The sequence below is a fragment of the Dermacentor variabilis genome, chromosome 3 (assembly GCF_050947875.1).
Source record: "Dermacentor variabilis isolate Ectoservices chromosome 3, ASM5094787v1, whole genome shotgun sequence".
NCBI lineage: Eukaryota > Metazoa > Arthropoda > Arachnida > Ixodida > Ixodidae > Dermacentor > Dermacentor variabilis.
This window is the reverse complement of record NC_134570.1, coordinates 47,498,127-47,524,524: the sequence shown is the minus strand read 5'-3', so window position 1 is coordinate 47,524,524 and position 26,398 is coordinate 47,498,127. Positions and strand designations below refer to the sequence as shown.

At 48.2% G+C, this 26,398-nt stretch overlaps 1 protein-coding gene across 1 annotated transcript in view; it reads right to left on the bottom strand.

Moving 5' to 3' along the window:
• LOC142575533 (retinol dehydrogenase 13-like) overlaps nt 1–26,398 on the bottom strand; it is a 47,754-nt gene that overhangs the window by 5,630 nt on the left and 15,726 nt on the right. Inside the window, exons 2-3 of the mRNA XM_075684958.1 lie at nt 2,702–2,944; nt 1,150–1,435 (exon numbers count right to left, since the gene is read on the bottom strand). Coding sequence (XP_075541073.1) covers nt 1,150–1,435; nt 2,702–2,944 — 529 coding nt within the window. The remainder of the gene's footprint in view (nt 1–1,149; nt 1,436–2,701; nt 2,945–26,398) is intronic.

Genomic DNA, 26,398 nt, shown 5'->3' with positions numbered 1-26,398 from the left:
AGGAACCATGCCCGTCAGAATTTTCGTGAATTAAACTGACGTAGCTCCCGCAGGCTCATTGCCAGCGCTTAAGTAGTGTTGACAGCTCCGTATAATATTATGCCTCTGTATAAGAGCATGTTTTAATGCGACAGCGTTGAGGGACCCATGTCGCAGAAAATCCGGCGTCGGCGTCCTGCGCCGGCGTCGCCGTGAGCGGAAATTTCTGTACATGCTTAAGCATATGTATATGCCACGCCTTGCTATATGACATGCGGTAATATACGGGTTATATTACCACAACCACTAAAGTTGCTCATAGCTTGTCATACATTCTTGACGAACACGGGGTAGGCGGGAGATGGAAATTCAAGACGATGAGGAAAACGAGAACAAGGTAAAAGCAGGAACCAACGTTTTGGCAAGTGCACTTTTCTTTTTCACGGCAAGTCCTGAAAAATACAAGTCCACTTGTCGAAGCGTTGGCTCCTGCTTTTACCTTGTTCTCGTTTTGCTCATTCTTGACAAAGTTATTCCTGGGAATTTTGAGAAGGACAGCGCTCAAACAAATTTCACGAAACAAAACGCCACAGCGCATGTCTTTTATGTTAAATATTCTCAAACTGAAATGTTAAAAGTGCTAGACGATAACAGAAACCCGAAAATGGCGTAATTTCTTTGGCGCGGCTGGGCACTACCTCCGGGATCGGCGCACGCAACAGGCCACGTTTCTACCCTTCCCTCCGCACCGCATATCTTCCCCCGGCAAAAATCAAACATCGCCGAAGTCTCACAGTGTGCGCCGGCCTGAACTGGTGGCTGCATTTCGGCATAGCTCGTGAACGGCGTATATGGTGCATGGACCCAGACGTCGCGTTATGACATAAAAGTTGCGACCTGTGCAGTGCGTGAACGTTGAATGAGATTACTCGCTGAATAAAATGAAATAAAGGATAGTTGTTCGCATCGCATGTTAGTTGTAGAGAAATTACTAGACACCACATCACAATAGCTTCGCTTAGCGTATAGATTCCAACATGACTGTTGGATCTGCACAATTATGTTTCTGTTTCCTTTCCACGAGTCGGAGCAGAGAAGCCACGGCTTCGATCCATCTAGTTCGCGTGAGTATGTACCAGCACGTGAGTGTGCCCGGCATGTAGCGCGTACCTCCTGGCCAGCTCCTTGTTGAAGAGGACCAGTCCCAGCTTGGAGCTCCGGTAGACGGTGCGGTAGTCGTACTCGTGGCGGACGCGCTTGTCCTCCATGTCCTCGAGGTCGGCCATGTGGCCGTTGCGGAACCCGCCGCACACCACGTTGATGACGCGCGCGATGCCCCCGGGCGTCGAGCGCAGCTTGTCGATCAGCAGCGTGGTGAGGAAGAAGTGGCCCACGTAGTTGACGCCCATCATCAGGTCGATGCCGTCGGCCGTGAAGTCGCGCCCGGTCATGATCGCTGCGAACGCGAACGCGGTTAGTGTATCGACCGTCGAGGCAGGTGTTCGACCCCCCCCATCTATCTATCTATCTATCTATCTATCTATCTATCTATCTATCTATCTATCTATCTATCTATCTATCTATCTATCTATCTATCTATCTATCTATCTATCTATCTATCTATCTATCTATCTATCTATCTATCTATCTATCTCTTTGATACGCCTGCAAGATCGAAAGTATACGCTAGTATACCTTCGATCGACAACATTTAACCGCAATGCGTCAGTCAGCCGACAGCTTTTTGACAGATGTACTTTTCAGAACGTTGACAACGACCATGGCAACTCTCGCTCTGTGCACTTTGTTTAAAAAAATATGATGTTGACAAGACCCTCCGTAGAAGCTGAGACATATTTTCGCTGAAAAATGTTTTGATAGATTCCACCAGCTGACTGCAGTCTGCTGGTGCAGGCCTTTATTCCGCGAGTGGACTTAATTGGGCAGATTGTGATGACCACCCGCCATACGTTCCGCTGCTGAGCCCGAGGTCGTGCGTTCGGTTACCTGCCGGGGCGGCCGCATTTCGTCGATGGAGGCGACATGAAAAAACGTCCGGGAACTGACATTTCGGTGCACGTTAAAGAAACAACAAGTGGTCAATATCAATCCAGAGCCATATAGCTCTGTCGCTTTGGGACCCTAAATCACATGAATCATACAACGAATCAGTCAGCCACGATCACGGTGATCGCGAGGACTAATATCATCACAACGTGACAGAAGACACGCTGCCATTATTCGGCGCAGCAGTAAACCCTACGTGTATGCTCAGGCGATGGTTTACTCATCTACGTTACCGCATGCTGGCAGTTGCATGGAACTCTGGCAAGCCTCAGAAGACGTCTTGCGCACCCTTGTTGACGCAATAGAGTCTTTTGTTTCTCAATAATGCACTAGGTGAAAGAAGTAATAAAGTTCCCAACTCCATCCTTTCTCTATCTTTAGCAGAAAAAAAAAGAAGAAAATAAAGCAATGTCACGCCATATCGCAGTTAAAGAAGAAAGAACTGCTGTTAAACCGAATTCTGTCCCACCAAAGCGTAGGGAAAGTTGTTTAAACTGTCGTTTCTGCCCCTTCGAGTCATTCGCAGAAGGCGACTCTTCGCGCGCGCGGCTCTGTTAGATTTCGTCTACCGTCAATTTTTTACCGCAAGTGCAGCTTGCACTGTGTATAAGAGCGGGCGCGGTTGACTGCATGCACACACAATGCATGCGCGTACCGGCATTGTTGACGATGCAGTCCAGGCGCTCCTCCGAGGCGATGAGCTCCTTGGCGAACTCGCGTATGGACTCGAGGTTGGTCAGGTCCATGTACATGACCCGGACGTTGAACGAGCCGGTCTTCTCGCGCAGGAAGAAGGCCGTCGAGTCGCGCCGCAGTCGCGTGCGGCACGCGATCACCACTCGGGCCCCCCGCCGCGCCAGCTCCAGACACAGGGTGCGGCCCAGCCCATTGGAACCGCCTGCGTGCAAAAGCGCCGAAGAGAGAGAGAGCGTGGCGCGTCAGGCCTCCGAGATCGGTTGTAGCGCCCGCCGCCCCGTGCATGCATCAGGGCGTGAGGGGATATGCGAGGGTGTAACAAGCAGTGTTTGGGTACGTTCTAGTTGGTATTCCGTTGTAAACATCACTCACAGCATTTACATATACAGAGGGACCGAAAGAACGACGATGACAAGCGCTGTCTTCGTCGTTCTTTCGGCCCCTCTGTCTATGTGCGCGCTGCAAGTGACGTTTACAACGGTGTAATGAGGTCGTTTCAATACCTTGCATCAGGTTTGCAGCGGAGCCCGATTCCGGCAGAAAGCCTGCCGATGGGTGTGTATGGTATTGTTTTCAGGACTTTGTAAAGCGTAACGAAAAAAATTAAAAAAAAACGATAGCCAGAGAAACGACAAGACAGGGCTCTCACTTATAACTGAAGAATTTATTGAACAACCGGAATTTATTGAACATACATACGGTGCATAGATGTGATCACGCATGCAAAGCAAATCAGGGGGTAAGAAACCAAACGATATAGCGATAGGTAATCGTAAAAAAAAAGCATTTAAAAATCCTAAAATTGAAAGCTGTACTTGCAAATGTGCTAACAGAGAAAAATCAGTCCTAATCAATGCCACCCAGGTAGCCCAATTGTCCATCTTGCTGAAGTATATACTATATAGCTGCAGGTTCAATGGCACTACAGGAAGGCCCACTGAATGACAAGCACACTCCCTCGTCTCTAGAACATCATCGGTTACGCTGGTATAATAACTGGCCACTGCCTCTCTCATGAATTTTGAATTAACCATGTCCCTCGGCTGCTGCGAAGCAATCGGGCAACTCAGTTGACCGCTGTGCAACGAGCGCAAACCACGTGACGATACTGAGCAAGTGCCGTGCAACTGTCTCCGCTATAATATAAAGCATCGAATAATTCACTCGGTATACGAGGAATATATTGCTATAGGACTCTGAAACAGAAGTGGGGACGCAATCAGAGCCATGATGGCTTTCTGCTATTGTGCTTGCCCTAGTCGGGTCTTGTGGACGTTCTCTGACAGTCTGTTAGTCACCTGGGCTCCAATTCTGGCCAGCATCGGAGACAGTCTGCGTAGACAGTATAAGTATATTCTAGGCACTATATAGACAGCTAAGGAGACAGCTTCGAGCCCAAGTCATGGAACGCGTCTGGAACCGTCTAGAAGACGACGGGAAGGCTGAATGGATGGATGGATGGATGTTATGAGCGTCCTCTTTGGAACGGGGCGGTGGGTTGCGCCATCCACCGCTGCGACGTGACGCCCTGCGACGTGGCGCCACCTCGCGTCGACGAGAAAAGCTGAGAAAAGCACATATTATTTCTGCACTCTAACTCTTTGCGCGTGCGAACATATATATCAGAAACACGACGTGACTTCCATTAAGCGCATGGAAAAGTGTGGCTATTTTTTGTTGTGCGCAGATCACCTTGCCGTCGAGTTTCCAAGCCTTCTGCTCGCCCGCCATCTTGTTTGGACAGCAAAAGTAGCCTGCATCGTATTTTACTTTCGACGTGCGCTGTCTTCGCGAAGCTGTCTTCTTTGACTTCGTCAGAATTCGAAGGAGGCCTAAAGGGACACTGAAGTGAAAAATTATTTCTTCTGCATCAGTAAATTACCGTTCTACAACACCAAAAACACCACTCTTACAACGATAAGACGTTTCGTAAGCCAGAAAAAGCGCAAAAACTAAATACGGGTGGTGACGCCTAGTTAAGTTCCCGCACCTAAGGGCTGTGATGTCGTGGATTTTGATGGCATCTTCTAGGGCCTACTAATTATATGTAGCGGTACAGATTGACCACATTGTGTTCTAAAGGAACCCAATATTAAACATGGCAAGTTTCGGGAACCTTTATTCAGGCAACGCGGCCCAAATGCGAAAACGTACTTTGGAATCCCTTACGTCACGCTGACGTACCCGCGCTGGGGTTTCGGCGCGAAATTCAAATACTGATACTTAAACCTTCATTTTCTCATCTAATAATCAAACTATTTCTTTTAAATGACTGCCTGCAGTGTTTGTTCTTTAACGATGCTTCATTAGTCTAAACTGATTTATTGTTCCGCTTTAGTGTCCCTTTAAGATGGCCGCTGTCCGCTTAGCCGTCTACTTTGCCGCCTACGGCGAGTATTGGAACACAGCCATATACTCTTCTCTTCGTGTCATCTCAAGTACCTCAGCTGAAGTAGCAAGCCTTGCATAATCAGGGCGGACATCTTCCTCTCTCCATTAATCTCTTGTTCTTAGCACCGCAACAGTGTCGGATATGCTGCAATAACAGACCGGGATGCTAAGAACCTTTGAATCTGGGCAGGCAGCCATTAGACACTGAACTTGGCAACGTTTAACGCGGCGAACTAAATCAAACGAGCCTGTTTTAGAAGGGCTTCTTGAAGCATTGTCAGGCGTTTCCGGGGACGGTTGAAAGGTTAGGGTTAGTAGGACTGATGAGGTTAAAACAATGCCCCAGAAATAGAAATTAATTAGTCCAACAGCTACAGAAAAAAAAGAAAGAAAGAGGCCTTGGTCGTTGCCAATACCATGCAGGCTCCTAACAACTGCGGGTTCCAGCTCCGCAAAAGCGTCACTCGTCCACTGTACACGTCATATGCGAAATGTCACAGCCGGGCGGCAAATTCTTTAAAAAATAAACGTCTACTATTAAAGTCTGTACCAAGGAGACACTAAAGAACGACACTTCATTTAGACTGGTGAAGTGTACCTTCAAGACTCGATTTGTGTCTGTTTGGGGAAGAAGATCGTGATTATTACTAAAAAAGAAAAAAAAACAGGGCACACTTTCTTTTCTTTGAAGTTCGCGCCCAGACCGCAACTCTGTTACGTGGATAAGACGCCACGCATTTCTAAGTAGTTCGCAAGTCTGGGTCGTGTTTGTTCAGAAAAAGTTTTCAAAACTCGCTAGGTTCTTTCAAATCCAGTGTGATTCTTGTTCATCGATAAACTCGAGGATCCGTCGCGGTGGATTAGAGGCCATGGCGTTGCGCTGCTAAGTACGAAGTCGCCGGATCAAATCCCAGCCGCGGCGGCCGCATTTCGAAGGGAGCGAAATACAAAAACGCCCGTGTGGGACGTTAAAGATCCCCTGGTGGTCAAAATTAATCCGGAGTCCCCCGCTATACGGCCGTGCCTCATAATCAGAAAGCGGTTTTGGCATGTAAAACGCCATGGTGTAATTATTTTTGTTTTTAACCTTCTGCAATCTACGCGAGGCACCAGCGATTAGGCTGGAATGTACAATTCGGGAAATTCGATTCGATTCAGTCCACCTTCAATGCCCGGTTCGGAGAACCAGATAAATTACTATGAGTCGTGTATAAATAGCCCACGCGATTGACCCGTACATCAGATTTCGGCGATCCGACGAGTGGGCTGGGCGCTCCATCATTTTTGCTTCGAGCGTCACTTGTTTTTCTGGGCACAAGTTCGTCCAATAAAGAGTTATAATAGGGACGGGCTGCTTTCGAACTGTCTTGTTCTTCAACGCCACCACAACGTGACACTATCGCAGAAATCTACAATAAAAGAGAAACAGAAAAAGTGAACAAGGAAAATACTTTTAACGACAACGGGGCGTAGTTTAAGCTACAACTCGGAAAAATATAGCTTTTTGTTTTACTTGCTTACGAAGCCAGTGAGCTCACTTTAGTTTATTAAACAGTTCGTTGCCGATTATCGGATAATTTATGATAGCCTGTAGGCGTGCAGCGAATAGCGTGCCCTCAAAAAAGAAAAAAAAAAAGAGATATCTTGATCCCGCTTGGACTATCTCTAAGAATTACCAAAAGTATTCGCCAAAACGCGACGTACGAAATGTCTGATGCCACAAAACTTCGTGAATTTCGCGTGGCGACAATTGCATGCATTTCAAGAACCGGGCCGGCGGTAGAGTCGTTATCCCTCATACTGTATTCGCACCGGCAATCTTTCTTCGCCTTAGCACACGCTTGGATTGCGGCAAAGCTTACGCACGGTGAGTGACATGGAAAAACGGCAAAGAAGCATTAGCGCGTTTTGCACACACATTTGTCCTTGCGAGCATTATACTTTATTAAATATTTCTCTTTCTCACCTTCCTCGTGGTTTCTTTTACCTTTTCTTGAACGCGTGCCGGTTGAGCAGGTTGATAACTGGGCATTGATATCTGAAGGTCGTGAACCAGTATGCGCGTCCACTTCACAAGAACGATTTCGAAATGAAGGTTTTATAACAAGATACAAGCCGATTCACAATAATATAACCGGTTACAAAACGTTAATTTAACTTAAAAAAAACGTTTATCACATTTTAGCTCAGAGAGCGATCGCGTAAAGCTTAGTTGAGAAATACGCGTCACAGCGAATGTACGCCTGAATGAAGACTCCTGTTGTATATAGCTCGGAGCTTCGGTGGCGGTGTAGAAGTCTATATGCAAATATCGGCCTCGGGGCATGCTTTCGGCTCTATCTCCTACACGACTGAGAATCCAAGCCAAATGCCTCAGCTTAATTATGCTTTTATTTATTTATTTTTATTTTTTTTTTCTTGCGAACTGTCTTGTTTATCTCTGCGAAAATAAACACCGCGCAAATTTGTCAAGGGAAAATAGACGCAGGGCGTGCAGAAAAGCACCGCAGCGTCGACCAGACGACACTACGGAAGCGGCCGCCCATCAAATCAACACATCCGTACACGCCGCAGTAGCTTTGTGGCTCTGACGTTGTTAGAGGTCCCGCGTTCGAGCCAGACTACGGCATCCGCATTTCGATGGGGGGAGAGGGGGGGGTGGCAAATGGTTAAAAAAATGCTAGCTTACTTCGATTTAGGGGCACATTAAAGAATCCCAGGTGGTCAATTGAAGCCGCGTGCCTCATAATTAGATGGCGAGTCTGGCAAATAAGGCCACATGATTTAGTTAACGTTTAACACTTCCAGCATGATGCGATACGTCGTGTAAGGCAATGGCAGTGCAGATCTTTTCGTAGGCTGTGAACAGAGGCGTGCAACAACGCCTCAACCGAGCGCGTCCCGCTGCGTGTTATGTGCAACGCGTAGACAAACACAAGTCGTGCGCGCAAGGTAACGTTTAACATCAATTCTCACCGTGCTCTCGTGTGTTGCACTAAACGCTGAATAACTTATAAACATTCACTGTAAACGCCACTGCCAAGTATGGTCAATCGAAGCAAACAACACGGAAAGTTTCGCCTACATCGATTCCCACAGCGTGTGTGATCCCCGTATTTTTTTTTTTTTTTCTTTTTCGTCGCGATCGCGCAGTTGTGTATCACGGCGGTTGTGTACATCATCGTGTGAGGTAGATTTCCCGAGGCCTGTCGCATGCAAGCGCAGATAAATTTCGGTCTCGTGAATCCATGCACCGTCGTCCGCGTGCTGACAAGCTGTTATATGTGACATGCGAGCGCACTGGATGGAGCTTTGATATACGTGTCAGTTTCTAATATATAAAACAGTTTTTTTTTTCATTTGATATTATACAGCGCTTGTCCTGTGTTCTTCTGTCGTCTTTGCCCGTTCGCGCTTTTCCTAACAATGAATGCACTACAACTCACCCAGTTCACCATTTAGCTTGCTCGTCGTCGATTTATCATCGTCGCTATAACGAAATCAATAAAGCTATGGAATTCCTCATAAGTTGAACTAATCAATTGATGACTGAGGTTGCGGGGAGCAAAACTTGGGGCTGGGCGAGCAAATGCGTTGAAACCTCCAAAGGACGGGCGCACGAACAAAGGAGAAATTTTAGACAAAGGCAAGCGGAATGACTCCGCCGATCATGCGGAGCGCGGAAGACCACGGGAAGTATGCAAAGGTTGTTGTTGTTGTTGTTGTTGTTGTTGTTGTTGTTGTTGTTGTTGTTGTTGTTGTTGTTGTTGTTGTTGTTGTTGTTGTCGCGCCTCTATAGCTCATATACACTCTCGGGGATTGGTGAAGAATCGAGCATCCCAAAATAATAAATTAGAGAGTACGCATGAAATGAGAAAGAAATCAACCACAAGTTTATAATAGGTAGATATAAGGATCAAAGGAAACAGAATTTGGAGAACGTATAGCAATGGGAAATAAAGTAATAACTCGGAACATAACACAGATTAAGCTAAATTTGCCGATGAAGACATTAAGGTCAGAATATAGTAAGTTAAAGTTTCGTTTAACCCGAAAGAAAGTGTCTGTCATGGCAGAGAAATATTTTCCCTTCGCTGCGCTCAAGAGTCGATGCACCAAACGATACGGCTAATCTGGCTGGGTTAAATGTAATCCGAGTATGTGGAGTGCTGTCTGTAAGGTTATTTCTCGCAAAATAAAGAATCCTTTAGAATGAATCAAGAAATTATATACTCATCTTCCCCGCAAGAAGAATAAATATGCGAGGGCGCCAGAACAGCTATGTGTAAGTAAAAATTTGTAGGTGCTATCAATTACGAAGTGTTCTTCGCGAGCTAAAGTCCGCGCATTTATTCGTTTTTTTTCTTCTTCTACGCTTTGTAAAGGAAGCCATTGACAGACAGACACGACAAAGAACTTTACTGGGGTCCCGAGAAGAGCCGCCCTTAGAGCAGCATCGCGGGCCGCTCCCACGTGGGTACGGGGAAGCCTATAGCCTCGCCGCCGCATCGTGGGCTCTCTGGACAACCCGGAGTCGTGGGAGAAGCTCGGAACTCTTGATGGCAGAGCGCCACTCCTCCTCGGTGACTTGACTGGGCCCCCGTAACGAGGGGCACCGCCAGAGCACGTGATCTAAGCTGCTAACCGACCCGCGGTCCGGGCAGGTAGACTCGAAAACGTCCGCAGCAATAATGCTGAGGAAAGCGAAACTGGGATGTGACCTAGTCTGCAACATCCTGAGTGTGACTGCATGAGGCCTGGAAAGTTTACCGCGCGGAGGCGGAAAAGCCCGCCTGCCCATTTGATAGCACTTGGCGACTTCGTTGAAGGTGAATAAAATGTATTTAAACTCCCCGTATATACCCATCCCGTATGACTTGCGTCCTCGCCGACGCGGAGGATTAGAGCGCGCCCGACTGAGCAGTGTCATTGAGGCTGGTGAGGGAATCTAGCTGAGAATCGAGATGTGCCGGAAACGAAGTAATGGTGCGCTTAGTGTCCAGCATTTTAGAGGCTTCGACGGAAACGGAGCCAGATCGAAGTAAAGGCGCTAACCGCCGATCTAGAGTCTGTGTAGATTTGCAAGACTAAAAGAAATACTGAACCCTTTATTCCCCTCAAGAATTATTTCAGGAATGTATCTCTTGGCAACCATTTTGTAATCCTAGTGTAATCTATTACACCGATCTATTGTACCGGCACATTATACCGGTCCAACCTATACAGGTTATGAGAAATTAATTATCGTGGCGTCGGTCGCACAAATTGCTCGCTGTGACGGAGGCGCGCGACAGCCATTTCCTTCTCCGTAGATGCCAAGAGCACAGTGACAGTACGCAGATTCACTAACGGACAGGAACGCGTCCGTGACTCAACCGCGACCGTGCAGTGCAAATGATATCCTCGTGGGGACGGAATGAGCCTCGGGCATATGCACGCAGCACCGGCGGGAGGTCAGGTATCCGCGCGCCGAGCTAAAAAAGCACCAGATCCCGACGGGCGCAGTAAGGCACCGGCGCCGCGAAACGCGGGCCGCCCCGAGCGACCAGCCAGTGATGGATCGTCCGGCTTGGCGCGTGGCACGCCGGCGCTTTTCTTCTTCTCGAGCACCCCTCGGAGGCTGAGGGCCAGGTGGCCTTGCGTTCCGCACCTCCTCTCTCATTTGCCTCCTCCTCCCTGCTTGCTCCCCACGAGGGCCACTGTGTTTGTGATTCCTTGATTCCTGGTTTCTCCAGTGTTCCCCGTTCCTCGGCGCCCTCGGTTCGGCTTGGCACCTGTATTAAAGACCGCGGCACAGCCAAAGAGGCGCTCTAATTGCCTAGACCCCCCCCCCCCTCTCACGCCTCCCCTTGTGCCCTGCCCCCCCCCCCCCCCACTTGTGTCCCCGCCCTCCTCTTGTGCAGCTTAACATGGTGGGGCACCGACCATCTTTGTCGCTTCCTGCCTTGGTATACACACAAGCGGCTTCAGTCTACCTGGTTTGACCCTCTCGCAGCTGCGCTCGGTGGCGCAGCCAAGTTCTCGGGCCAAACTACCGCGTCTGAGTCACATCGCGCCGTCACCTGCAGCAGGTTCGGATGCTTTGCAATGCGAGCGTTAAAGTGAAGTTTTTCTTCGTGGACCCTCACGGACTTTCCTGACTGCAGCTGCTGCGTGCTGTTGCCGTCTTGCTGAATAACTCACGCTTACAAAAAAAGAAAGGAAAGAAAACTAATTACGTGCCCGGCGGATGGGATAGAACCTTGGTCCCCTAGCTCAGCAGCCCGATTCTTCAACATTACGCCACAATTTCACAGCGAAGTTCGTTCGCGTCCGTCATATCTTATTTTGTTATAGCGCAAGTTTGACACGGACAACAGAAGGCACATCTGACACACACAGTGCTTATGTGTGTGTGGTCTGGTGCTTTTTTTGTGTCAGCGCTATGTGTGACGCTATGTGTGACACAGCGATATGTGTGGCGCTGTGTGTGTCAGATGTGCCTTCTGTCGTCCGTGTCAAGCTTGCGCTATAACAAAATAAGATATGCCATACCAACAAGCCCCTATTGCTATCCTCATCGCGTCCGTCGACAGAAAACTATCATCATCAATGACTCACACCCCCGTAAGCAAGCAAAATATGCAATGGCTCGTATAGCCCCGTAAGGTAGAATGATAGTAATGAGAATTTTGGTAAGGTAGAGGCTACAAACACTCAGCAGAGTGAAGCGAACAGTGCATGCAATCTTTGGAATCACGCATACAACATACAGAACAGCATACGTTTCAATAAAGACCAAGCTCGAAACAAGTATCAGAACCATATAATAGATAAGGCGCTCGCGATAGCAATGCGAAGCACGTAGCGCTCCCCGCATACGTTTCCCGATAAAGATTACTGTTGCGCAAGCTGCGATCGGCGGCGCCAGCTTTCGACATGCATGGTGTGTGACGTCGTTAGCCTTTCGTACATAAAATAACCAGCCTATCGACTGACTCATATGTTGTTGCAGCACCGCTATGGGGGCCGGCGAGCTCTCAAAGTTACCATTACAATTACCATTACCCTCATTCCTACCATTACTATAAAATAGCGCTGTACCAACATTACTCTTAAGCCTTAAAGCACTGCACACCCCCTTCAGCAGTTGTAGTGGTGGTTTCCCACACCCAGACCAGACCAGCGTGCATTTTTGGCGCCAAAGGGTGGGGGGGGGAGGGTACACGGGGCCTGTAAGGTCGCTCTGATTGTTCGGGTTCTAAAGTGTCGCGAATCGGCCACGTGCTTTGTGCATAGAGAGGGGGTTCACTTGCCCCCGTGTCAGCCGGGCGACAGTTGCTGTGTTATGTGGGGTCACAGGCACCGCGCGGTGTTGGGTGACGCGTCGCGGCAGGTGTCAGGTGGGCGAGTGCCGATTCCGGGAAGTCGGCATTGTGCGCACGGTGTTGGCAGTCCGCCGACGGTCACACGAGTCCACACAGACCAGCCTTGAAAGGGACCGCTGTACAAGGTATTGTGGCTGTGGCTCCCGAGTGCCTGACTAATTGGAGGCGCCGCCGAGGTTAAGAAGGGCTTAGCAACGCTGACCCCGTTCCGCATGCAGTGAGCAGGGACCTAATCTTCTACGCGTCCGGAACGCAATCGCCAGCCTTGTTGTTGGGTGCGGCTGCCGGTGTGGTGTCGAAGGCCAGCTTACAGTGCACGCTGTAGGAATGCGGTGCACACGTAAAGAGTGCATTCGGACGACGGCGTCTTGGAAACGCGCACTCGGAGAACTTTGTCTTGTAGACAATAAGTTTGAAGGACAAGGAGGGCCATCAGTCTCCCACGCGGACAAACTTTGAGTACGGCCGCACTACGTGGTATCGATGCCCCTGCTTCCGAGACATTTGCGGCCTAGACGCCGTTGGGATTTGAAACGGTCTAGCGATAACTTGTTCGGGCCTGGCGTGTTTTGCTGACCCCGTCACTAACTACGGAGAAATGAGAGGGCATCGGAGTTTTAGGGAAGAAGGAAAATAGCTTTGTTTTCCAATATGTTTATTTTGAAGAGTAAGCCCATCCCTGTGGGTTGTGGCTTAACAAACGGTTGACTCTGATTGGCAACTGAACCTGTGGGACGGGCCAACGGCCCTACCGCCTTTTTTTTCTTTGTGTAATTGGGCTATAAAAATCGGGACGACATGCTGTCCCTGAGACTTGGCTGAAATCAGGATTACTGATAGATCAGTGAGGCTCCGTACCATGTACGTTAGACTTGGCTGAAATCAGGATTACTGATAGATCAGTGAGGCTCCGTACCATGTACGTTAGACTTGGCTGAAATCAGGATTGCTGATAGATCAGTGAGCCTCCGTACTATGTACGTTAAAACGAGTCTGGGCTCTAACAGTCATTGAGACAGTCGAAGAGCGAGACTTCGTTTCTCAATTGTTCAAGTTTGTAATGTATTTGTTTTACCTGCCATGTATATAAAAAAGTTTACGTATAAATATTTCTTGTACATCTGATCTCATCGCTTCCTGCCTGCGTTTGATCAACAACTGCCGATCATCGTCCGAGAAGCTTCAAGTTCCAACGGTGAAGCGAGGACGGAGAACGAACGAAACTTTACTGGCGCAGCCGACAGGATCGGCAAGCCCCACAACGAGCAACGAGCGGCGAGCCAGGCGCAAGGAATAGGAGGGCCACCAGCGAATTCCGCAAGGGTTGCAATTCATCTGGACAAGGACGTCAGGCGGCGCCCCCAGCAGCAACGGGTGAGCGGGATTCCTTGCGTTTTGTCTAGGTTGGCATGGCTGTTGTTCAGTGAGGTTAATGGTGTTCACGCGCAGAACAGCAAATGCGATTGAGGCTAACATAAACATTGATACTGCATCTGAACAAATAGAGGGTCAGAGACGGCAGGAGCTGCAACGCGTCGGAGAGACCGAGTCTGAGACGTCGGATACTGAAATGGATAGTGAGGCGCAAGGCGCTGCGCAGGCTCCGAGCACGACGGATCCAGAAGCCATGGCGGTGAGACGCCTGGAGCTGGAGCTGGAAAAGGTGCGCCTACAGCTAGAGTGCGAGCGCATTGCTCTACGGAGAGTGGAGCTTGAGCAGTCGGGCAGGCCGCCTTCGGTGTCGGAAGGAAGCGATCGGCGCGGTGCCATCACGGATGGAATAGCACAATGTGCTAAAGTGCTTAAGGCATACCGGTTGCCGTGTGACGCTGACGTTCCGATATGGTTTGATGAGGTCGAAAAGTTGTTTGCATCTTTTCAAGTACCAGCACATAGCCGTGTACATTTGATCATGCCTGCGCTGGCCGAGCGGGTTCGTTATCTGTTGCGTGGCCTCAATGACGAGGAATGTACAGATTATGAGACTGTAAAGAAGGCAGTATTAGATGAACTTAAGCTCACGCCAGCCAAATACTTGGAGAGGTTTGAAAAGGCATCTAAACGAAAGGAGGAAACTTGGGCTCAGTTCGCGTCTCGCGGGAGAACTTATTTGGCCTATTACCTTCAATCTCGAAATGCAAACACCAAAGAAGCTATGACGGAGCTTATGGTCGCTGACCGCATGAAAGCCAGTCTAAGCTCAGAAGCCCTTGAATATGTTCTTTTGCGGGAGGGTGAAGATTGGTTTAAGCCAGTGGAGGTGGCGAAAGTGCTCGAGACTTTCGAGCAAGCTAAAGGGAAAGGACGAGCAACTAAGCCAGCCGCAACAGCCTCACTGCTGCAGCACTCAAAACTAGCTAGCCCGCAGAGGACAAACTTAAAATGCCACGTGTGTCATGTACAGGGTCACCTAGCCAGAGACTGCCCAAAAGCTTCAAATAAAGAACAGCAGGGGAAGGCGCCGACTGTGCAAAAACAAAGGGTACAGAAGGTTGCTGTTGTAAGTGAAGAACCTCCACCAGAGCAAGAAAGGGTGCTAAGCGCTAGAGTGCAAGTCGTAGCTCAAAATGCTAGTTCAGGGAGGTCAAAGCTGGACCTTATCCCTATCATGTGCGGGAATATAGCAACAGAAGCTGTGTTGGACACAGGTAGTGAGATAACGGTCGTCCGTAAAAGTATGTTGCCCGTCGTTTTACAGGAGCCATCGGGAACTGTAAGGCTCGAGTCGGCATTTGGAAACACCATTCGAGCTAACCTAGCTACGCTGCCCGTAGGCATGCATCGCCCAGGGGCTGTGATACAACCGCAGAGGATCGATCTGGTGTGCGCGGTTACAGACGAACTTGCAAACGGGGTTGACTGCCTGCTGTCAAAGGAAGATTGGGAACTACTACAGGCGCAGGAAAAAGAGGAGTTTGGAGAGGAAAATATTCCGCGGGTAGCCAATTCCGTTCGGGTCCGATCAGTCGAAATGGTCGATAACACTGAGCCAGACTGCGGTCTAAGTTGCGAAGAAATGACAGATGAAATCCCTAAATTGCAAGGGAATAGTTTGATACAAGATATCAATGGGGTGCCCAGTCAGCGGGAGGAATTTCGAGCTGCTCAGATAGCCGATGAAAGCCTGAAAAAGGCCTCGGATGATGCGAGAAATGGAAAAGCTAGCATGTTCGTGTCAGACGGACTTTTGTACCATTGGGATTCCTTAGCGGGAGTCAAGGTCAGACAGCTGGTCCTACCAGAAGAAAGACGCAATGAGGTAGTGCCGCTCCGATCCCTGACAGCGAGGGCCGCATGCGAGGCTTTACTGGAAATTCTCAGTCGTATTGGAGTGTCGGGAACGATCTGTTCAGACAAAGGTACTAACTTTAAATCTCAACTGACACAGTTAATGTTAGAAAAACTGGGCTGTTCACCCAGGTTCTCCACTGCCGAACACCCTGAGGGCAACGGAGTGGTTGAGAGATGGAACAGAGTCCTCAAAAATATGTTGTATCATGTAATGGAACGGGACCGAAGAAAGTGGGATAAGCTGATCCCATTTGTTCTGTGGGCGTATCACGAAGTGCCGCATGATACCACCGGGGTGGCGCCGTTCAGGCCATTGTATGGTAGAAACCCAAATGGGTCCCTATCAATGTTGCAGCAAACTTGGACGGGTGAAATTGCGGTGCCCTCAACTCTGAGAGAGAACTACGCCGATGCGGGGAGCCCGCTTACAGCTTTGACAAGGCGAGGGGTTCCTAATTCAATTCCATGGTTGGAAGATGCGCAGTGCGCGTTCGAAAGTCAAAAGTTAACTCTCTGTCAGGCTGTCGCCATGAACACGCCTGAGCCTCATGAGCCGTACTGGCTATTCACTGATGCGTCGGCGACGGCGGCCGGTGCCTGTTTAGCTCAAATGTCAGCGGACGGAAAAGAAAAGCCGATCGCTTTTGCTAGCCATCGCTTTCATCCGACACAGGCGCGCTGGTCGACTATAGAGAGAGAAGCCTTTGCTATTATTTTGGCACTCAAGAAATTTGACTACTGGCTTTTCGGAGCAGTGGTGAATGTTGTCTCTGATCATAACCCATTGTCATATTTGACAACCAACACACCGCAGGGGGCCAAGTTAGCAAGATGGGCGCTTTCACTACAGCGCTACAATCTAACGGTGCGTCACCGGAAAGGAACATGTAACGCCAATGTTGATGCATTATCAAGGCTCTCGAATCGTTCATGGGAGCCAATCGAGTAAAGAGCAGAAAAGAAAGGATAGACAAAAACAGCCATGCCAGCTGGGACAGGCGTGAATGTTCCCGTTCACCCGAAGGACGTGTGCGTGGGACAGTTCAGCCTTGATGGAACTTTCTGTGGTTGTTGTCGTCCATGTGTGTGAGGGTTATAAGACTGTGGACATACTATGTATATAACCTGCATATGTTACTTTGCTGCTGTTGTGCCGTGCAGTGCGTTGGAGTGTTCCTGTACATACATGAGTGTTTCTTTTGCATGCTCACTGTCATGAATGTGTTGAGCTTTCGCCCTTTTCTTTTATCGCTGTGAGAAAATTGTTTTTTTTTCGTGGTCCTTTCAGTTCATTTTCATGTTCCTTATGGACTCCGCAGCACCCGTGTTGGGCAGCGTATGTCAATTTTCTTTGACGGAACTTTCAGAGCCTAAATTCTAGGATACAGCGCCCTTTGGCTCTTGTAGTATAGCTGGGCACATTGTGAGCCCAGTATACTCTTTAGGAGGGACGTGTAAGGTCGCTCTGATTGTTCGGGTTCTAAAGTGTCGCGAATCGGCCACGTGCTTTGTGCATAGAGAGGGGGTTCACTTGCCCCCGTGTCAGCCGGGCGACAGTTGCTGTGTTATGTGGGGTCACAGGCACCGCGCGGTGTTGGGTGACGCGTCGCGGCAGGTGTCAGGTGGGCGAGTGCCGATTCCGGGAAGTCGGCATTGTGCGCACGGTGTTGGCAGTCCGCCGACGGTCACACGAGTCCACACAGACCAGCCTTGAAAGGGACCGCTGTACAAGGTATTGTGGCTGTGGCTCCCGAGTGCCTGACTAATTGGAGGCGCCGCCGAGGTTAAGAAGGGCTTAGCAACGCTGACCCCGTTCCGCATGCAGTGAGCAGGGACCTAATCTTCTACGCGTCCGGAACGCAATCGCCAGCCTTGTTGTTGGGTGCGGCTGCCGGTGTGGTGTCGAAGGCCAGCTTACAGTGCACGCTGTAGGAATGCGGTGCACACGTAAAGAGTGCATTCGGACGACGGCGTCTTGGAAACGCGCACTCGGAGAACTTTGTCTTGTAGACAATAAGTTTGAAGGACAAGGAGGGCCATCAGTCTCCCACGCGGACAAACTTTGAGTACGGCCGCACTACGTGGTATCGATGCCCCTGCTTCCGAGACATTTGCGGCCTAGACGCCGTTGGGATTTGAAACGGTCTAGCGATAACTTGTTCGGGCCTGGCGTGTTTTGCTGACCCCGTCACTAACTACGGAGAAATGAGAGGGCATCGGAGTTTTAGGGAAGAAGGAAAATAGCTTTGTTTTCCAATATGTTTATTTTGAAGAGTAAGCCCATCCCTGTGGGTTGTGGCTTAACAAACGGTTGACTCTGATTGGCAACTGAACCTGTGGGACGGGCCAACGGCCCTACCGCCTTTTTTTTCTTTGTGTAATTGGGCTATAAAAATCGGGACGACATGCTGTCCCTGAGACTTGGCTGAAATCAGGATTACTGATAGATCAGTGAGGCTCCGTACCATGTACGTTAGACTTGGCTGAAATCAGGATTACTGATAGATCAGTGAGGCTCCGTACCATGTACGTTAGACTTGGCTGAAATCAGGATTGCTGATAGATCAGTGAGCCTCCGTACTATGTACGTTAAAACGAGTCTGGGCTCTAACAGTCATTGAGACAGTCGAAGAGCGAGACTTCGTTTCTCAATTGTTCAAGTTTGTAATGTATTTGTTTTACCTGCCATGTATATAAAAAAGTTTACGTATAAATATTTCTTGTACATCTGATCTCATCGCTTCCTGCCTGCGTTTGATCAACAACTGCCGATCATCGTCCGAGAAGCTTCAAGTTCCAACGGTGAAGCGAGGACGGAGAACGAACGAAACTTTACTGGGCCCGTAGGGGGGGGGTGTCATATACGTCTGAAGACACCCGAAAATTGTCGATATCCTCGCCTTCCTCGACTACACCCGGGGAGGGGGGGAGGGGGGCGGTGACAGAAGAGCTAAAGGCCCCGGACGCCAGACGACCTAGCTACTCCACTGGCCACGTGGTGGCGCAGCCAATGGGGAGGAGGTGGCGCCACGTCATAAGAGTAAAAATGCGTATAAAACAAAAAGCATGAATGTCCAATTGAACACCGTCGCGTAGCTAGTCCTTCGAGTTACGAACTCCTCGCGGGCAAGGGGGCGCATTTTGATTTGGCTTTACCGTGGCGCAGTTAGAACGCAGGCGAGAGCGTGTGCGGACAATGAACGCGCGGGAAAAAAAAATGCTGGCTCTCCCGTAATCGAAAGTAGATGTAAGCATGAAATGGCTACCGGCAAAGCAGATTGGTTGGAGATGATGCTATCCACAACCTTAAAACGGGTGTAGTGCATGTTCGCAACGGCACACCCCGCCACACCACACCCTGCTGCACCACACCACACCACGCCATAATGTGCACTGGTCTATATGGACGCAGTTGAATACTTCGGAGCATGCGCAGAAGAATTACAAACCCGCGCGCCGCTTTGAACGCTTGTCTGAGACCATCCTCCATGGTCGACGAAGCAGCGTGAGCGCTTTTCTTCTCCGCGCATTGCTTTGTGGGTTAGAAAATCGGATACTTCTACCAACAGTACAGCGCACTCAGAGTCTGTCGCTACTTTTGTGTGTATAGAAAAAAGATTATTTCTACAAGAGATGAACGTACAGTGAGTCACAATCGCGGCACAATTTCACCAGGCAGTGTTGCCACGACATCTAAACATATATAGTAGCAGATTTCTCCCGCGAAAAATCAGCGGATATCGGTATTTCTTTTTTTATTTTGCACTCAGTTTTTCGAAGGTGGGTGGCCTCCTCAGCCCACCTTTGAAGTCACCCACCTTTTGGCTCAAGAAGCCTGGTCTCACAATAAAGTTTATTTCTCTCTCTCTCTCTCAGTTCTTCAACTCGCCAATTCAGCGCTTATATTACTGCTCAATTCTGGCATTATTGTACCTTCTAATGAAGTGTACAAAAAAAAACGACCTGCAAATATTTGGCGATGCTATTGAGAAACTCGGGATTTCCGAAAACCATAATCAAGCACGACTTTAAAATAATGAAAGACCTGGCGATGGCTTATTCAAAAGCGTCAGACAGTAGTTAGTACCTGAAAGCCTTAGTCTCTGTGAGCTCCGGTGAGCTCTAAATGAAGCGCGCACGCTGAAGTTGTCCGATAATTAATGTGTGAATTGATGCGACGCAATGGGTGACGTGCCCTGTCACATGTAGCACGTGCAGTGCACGAGCAGCAGCGGCCAATCTACTGCACTATTCAGACCTAAGTAAGTAAGTGCGGGGGAAAGGTGAGAAGCGCGGACAAGTGAGGTTTACAGTTTTTATAACGCGTTGCTTGCACTGCATACGGGCGCAAATTCTCACTCGCTTCACTGCAATACACTGAACGCTTCGCCGCATTACACAAGTGACGTGCGTTGAAGCCTTGAAAATTACCGTTCTCTCTTTTTTTTTTTTTTTTTATAGCTGAAGAATCCCAGCAAGCTCGCTGTTTTAATAGAGTTTCCCCCTTCGTCTACGCTTTATTCCAATAAGATACGAGACAACTACGTGTTGGCCACGCGCTTTTCCTTCACGCATAGCGGATCTGAGAAAATCACATCCCACGAAGAAGGGGGGGTTCAGAGCTAAAGTAAACCTCTTGCTTGGGCTAGTTGGTTCATGCTTGAAGTAGTAAAGGCAAGGCCGTTTTACTTGAGCAAAACTGCTTCAAGCATGGACCAACTAGCCCAAGCAAGAGTTTTACTTGAGCATGAGTCCAGGTCTTCTGCGCCTTGCCTTTACTACTTCAAGTCAGAGCTAAGCAGCTCGCGCGGCAGCAGGAAAGTGCTCATGGTTTGAAGCCCGCTTTGAAGGCTTATGGACGCACATCTGCAAATATATGCGCGCTTCTCATTTAGCATGGCATGCACTCAGTCACTCTGTGTGGCGTCGAATTATTTTGGCCAATTACGCGCTCCGCGTAACGTATGCGGCGTTAAGCCTTTCCTGATGTACTAGCGTCCTCGGTAATAATGCACTTTGAAGTGAAACAAAAACTAACCGTGTCATCGTTATTGTTGTGGCCTCAACACATGGCTCCATGATCATGCCGCCGTCGTTTTCTTCTCGCTGTGGCGCCTGTCTTTTCCGCATGAATGCTTTTTCAGTGTCGTTGAAGACGGAGCGACGCGGATTTCGGCAGCGAGGCATGGCGTTGTCAAAGGCCTGCACACAACCCTTGCGCAACGTTGCACAGGCGTTTCTTGAAGTTGCCTAGGATACACCACAACGCAAGTGATGCGTGCTCCTGTCGCCAAATGGGCGTCAGTGCCCACTGCTGCATCGCGTTCACCGCGGCGGCGGTCCAGCGTCGGAGCGTAAACAAACTTAAATCTCGGAGGCAACGTCGGAGGCCGAGGCCCTGGGTGGCACCATGCTAGCGATAGCGAGCCGAGGAAAAATGTTTTCCTTGTACGCCTTTGGGCGCCTTCTGGAGCGTTTCCGTTTGTTCGCTCTCGTTGCCTAGGCTTGTATACTTATGACGGTCGCATCAAATATATTTTGATGACGTCTTCGTTCGCGTAAACTTATTCGAAGAGCTTATTTTCTGTACGGCAATATATTTCTTAAAGGTAAACGCTAAAGTGCCAGCTGAAGGAGCTCAGCCCACTGTGGGCTTTTCATGCGCGGAGCTACACTTTGCAGCGGTAGCTCAAGTGAATAATAAAAACATAAACGCAGAAACACAATACATAAGAATCCACTAAGGATATCATACCTGGCGTGATGCTACAAGCATCTCAGAGACGCTGGCGATATATGACTTCTACAGCATTTACCTTGATTTTGACCCGCTAAAGCTTGTTTGCTCACGACGAGTAGTTAAGGGTATAATAACGAATTTCTGGATTTCTTCACAATTGTGCTCGGCAGTAACACGAGGACTTATCACGTTGGCGTTGTGTTTATTAACTGCAAGAGCAACACTGCAGTTTAGATTGTACCAGCAGAACTTGCTTCTTCAACTGATTCTCAAAATTAGGCCGTTCTTCACTGGTTAATTTTAAGTGGCGGTAATTTCAAGTAAAGCTAATTGAGGTGTACAACTGTTTGCAGGATACGGAAAGTACCAATATTTATTCCCTTTTACATTCAACTCACTTGAGCGATGTACTGGTGCTGGTTGATTGAGGAACAGACATGACTGAATCTGTTTGGCGAACTGACGCAGGCTGCTCGGCCAAATTCTTGAGTGAAATATGCCTTTTGGACTGCGCATGGATGCAGCCAGAAAGAAGCCGAAGCACCATTTATTAGTAGTATGGGACATATTGAAGCTATCACCATTCCGTGGTGGTGGTCAAAAATAAAGTGAATTCATGTGAAGCTTGTGGTGTTTTCTTTATAAGGGGGTGGGGGGGGGGGGGAGGTATGCGTTTTCTTTTACGTACTGACGAAGCGAATAGTTCTCAGTTTGTATAATTAAACAACGCGAGATCGCGGCATGGTGAGGCAGAGGGTATTAGAATTTTCCTTTTCGAGGCAGTCTATATGCTATGCTGTAGTGCCTCGAGTAAACTTTAGGCGTTGTAATTGGCGCTGTGAAAACAGCATCATGGTTTCAATTCTAAGTTGTAGTGAATTGATGGGTTTCGCGAACAACGCGTGTCTCGCCATAACGACAGTCGGTTGCTTCCGTTGCATGAGGGCCGTTGTATTGTCGACAAAGGCTACCGAGGACCACTATGAAGGCCACTGTGGTATACGATATGCATAGCGCCACTTGATTGGCTCCCGATCATAATCACGAAACTTTTCTTCCAGGTGATTGTTGTTATGCTATTCGTGAAGCATTTACGTGACCCGTCGTCGTGTTAACCTCTACGAGCAATGCGTATTCGGGGTGAGTGATTCAGAGAACGGTGAAAGCATAGCGGCAGACGTTTTCATGAAAAACGCGCCTAACTCTTCTTTTTACGCATTAACAAAGTGGTCATATTGACTAGAACAACTCACCAGAGTAGTAAGAATAATTATGAAAGCTTCGCTGGGTAGTGTCCTTCTAACACGGACTTATAACGTATGTCAACGCGATATACCAAGATTTTTCTTCCATGTAAAATGCAATATCCCTCATAGCTAAGTACTAAGTACTTTGCGAGTATTCGCGGGCCTCTTTCACGCTCGGAAAAACGCTTTTATGTAGCACGTATTGGCACTTTTCATCTAATTATGATATTTGAGAAGTTGACAAATTAATTAAGACTATTTTACAAATGGTTTTAGGCGCAAAAAAATAAGGCACAGACAACAGAATAAAAGACACGGACAGGCGCACTGTCTGTGTCTTTTATTCTGATGTCCGTGTCCTATTTTTGCGCCTAAAGCCATTTCTAAAAGCCATGTATTAACTAGCCCGGCAGCAGATGTTACTAATTAAGACTAATTATCTAATTAGGCTGAATAAAGAAGTAATTTGAGTATCTCGAAGCGACGGCAAACAGCATCACCTTGGCTCTGTCCAGCTACGTGGCATTCGCATATTCCTAAACACTGGCTTAAGTTAGCTGGGACACCCTGTATTCTGCGCGAATATATCTTGCCAGATATATTGTAGCCAGATATATTCCGCGCGAACCTATTGAAGACAGGTTGCGAAGAGTGTCTGAAACTTCTTCTAATGCAAAATAAGTAGGTTGAAAATCTAAACCTAGTACAGTTAACACGCATGAAGGACAATGGTGGCCTTATTTAACCTTCCAGCCTGTTATATCAGTTTGTTCTTGATCTAGCGAAAAGATTTCAGAATGTGTTTCAGTTTGCTTAGGATGTCCAGAATACTGACGGCATGCTGGACGTCCTAAGCCAAGTTAAGGCGAAGCAGAAAAACTAGCTTGGCTGTCCTGACCATCTTGAGGGCATTGCAGATGAGGTCACATTTTTTTTTTTTTACTTCACCATTCGCGAAGCAGCCAAGCAATTAAAGTTCTGTAGGTGCTGAGTTGAGCTCATGTCTATCTGACGTGTAATTTGTGCTGCTAATCATTGTAATGCTTTTGAACACACGTTAATGAGTGAAATAAAGAAATGTCCTTGTCATGTTGGATGCAGAGCGCTATCTTGTACCCTAACCTCCTATATAATAAGCCTGCACCACAATTATGTTGAATTCACGTTAAACGCGTATTCCCATAATAAGCCGTAAATCGCGGTCGCTGTGTATCGAAGGTTCGGAGCGCGGGCGGTATATATATATATATATATATATATATATATATATATATATATATATATATATATATATATATATATATATATATATATATATATATATATATATACTGGTTGTCAAAATATATACAAACAGCTAAGCCACACAGTGACTCCCCAGACTATTTTATGTTTGCATTAGCCAGAAAGAAAACACGCACGTCAGAGCCGCAGCTGAAGTTACTGAAGGAACCGTACCATGCGGCTGAAGTTGCTAAGATGGATGGATGGATGTTATGAGCGTCCCCTTTGGAACGGGGCGGTGGGATGCACCACCAAGCTCTTGTTATTATGTTGCTTAATGTCCTACCTAGGTTAAAAAAGAAAAAAAAGAAAAAACACTATGAACTCCCACGACCAAATTTTCTGATCCCCTATTGCGAACTTTGCTTTTGTACGTCTCCGTTTTTTGTCGTTTCCCTGCTTTTCTTCCACCAATCTTCCAATCGCCTCTTACTAATCTCTATCGCGGACACGTTTACTTTTCCCCTGCTCTCGCTGAACCCAAGAGCTTCAAGGACGCCAGTGGTGCCTAAATCAACCGCTGGGCAGATATCTCCACATTATAATAAAACATGCTCGATAGTTTCCCTAGCTTTACCGCAACAAGCACGTGCTTCTTCGAGTGAGTGAGTGAGTGAGTGAGTGAGTGAGTGAGTGAGTGAGTGAGTGAGTGAGTGAGTGAGTGAGTGAGTGAGGGAGTGAGTGAGTGAGTGAGTAAACTTTATTGCAGGTCCGGCGAGGACGCGAACTCGTCGCGCACCCGGCTAGTCCCACGTCGGGACCGGCAGGTCTAGCCCACCGGCCCGGTCGCGGGCACGCCTGATCTCGCTTCGAAAAGTAATGAGCTTCCCTTTGAGTTATCATAAATTGTTTCTTTCCTTATTTCGTTTTTTTCTCTTAAGTAGTTACTTAAGGCAGCTTTCTTTTCCATTGCCGCCACCCATGAGATTATTTCAGCCTCTCTGACTTTCCACTTGACGTTCTTTGTTCTTGTGTTGCCCATCCTAAAGGCCGCATACTTGCTGGTAAGCTTCCTAGTTCTTTTCCTCCACTGCGAATCAATGTTTTTACTGTACGGATACGTCAACACCCTCCCAGCCCATTTACCTTCTTACACATTCCTCAGTCGTTCTTCATAATCAATTTTACTTTGAGCTTCCCTCACTTCAAAACTACTCCAACCCATATCACCCTGCACAGCTTCATGTGTAGCCTTCCCGTGAGCGCCCAATGCGAGACGATCACTGACCTTTGGTTCCCATCGAGGCCTGATTGTACCCGATTTAAAGCAAAGAACCGCATTTCCAAAACTAAGTCCTGGAACCATTACACCTTTCCACATACCCCTGAGCACCTCGTACCTATTGAATCCCCATAGCGTTCTGTGCTTCCATTATGGCTGCATTTCTCTTCCCGTTCACTGCTGTTGTTTATTCCTGTGTTTCCATATATTTATCGCCTTCGTTTATCCATATACCAAGGTATTTATATTCTCGTACCTGGCCCTGTATTGCCACTTTCGCTGTTTTCATTGAATACCATAACACCTGATTTTCTAACACTAAATTTCAAACCTAAATTCTCGCCTTCCTGTCCACGGATATTAGACGGACGTTGCAAATCCCTTTGCTCGTTAGCAACGCAGTGTCGTCCGCATAAAATAAACCTATAAGCTGCTGCTCTACTGATGTACCAGCATGTCTGTATGAGAAATTAAACCCGATATTATTTCCTTCTAGCGCCCTCTTCATCCTCACCATGTACATCACAAACAGCAGTGGGGATAAAGTTCACCCCTGCCTCAGTCCCTTGTTGATATGAACCTTCTCCTCGCTCCTCATCCCTTCCCATTCAACGCAAACGGTATTTTCTTGGTAAATCTCCCAAAAGCTGTAGACATTCGTCACCCAAGCGTTTGCCTTCCAGAATATCCCACACAATGTTGTGGTCTAGAAAAGGTAGCAGTGGCGCCATCTCGTGGCATACGTGGAAAAAGCGGGCGCCAGAGCCCGGCCGGTTGAAGCACTAGTACTTTCTAGTTCACTACAACCCCAAGCATGCACGAAGGGAGCGGAGCGACCACGCGCGGCAGCCGAGCGAGCCGGAGCGAGCGGCGTCCTGGCCGTGACGTCGCACGCGAGAAGGCGCCACTCCAACTTCTCGCTACTAATAGCCACACATTTTTTTTTTTCGATTTCTTTTCGGTAGTGGTTCTCCTTTTAAACCGATGACGTACTTATTACAAGAGAACCATCGTTCTTGCCATCTTTATGCCACTCCGTCAGCAGTCACATTGAAATGCTTGAAGCTGTCGCTGCAGTGGCTCCCCTCGCACTTCGGCGCCTTGGCAAAGGCAG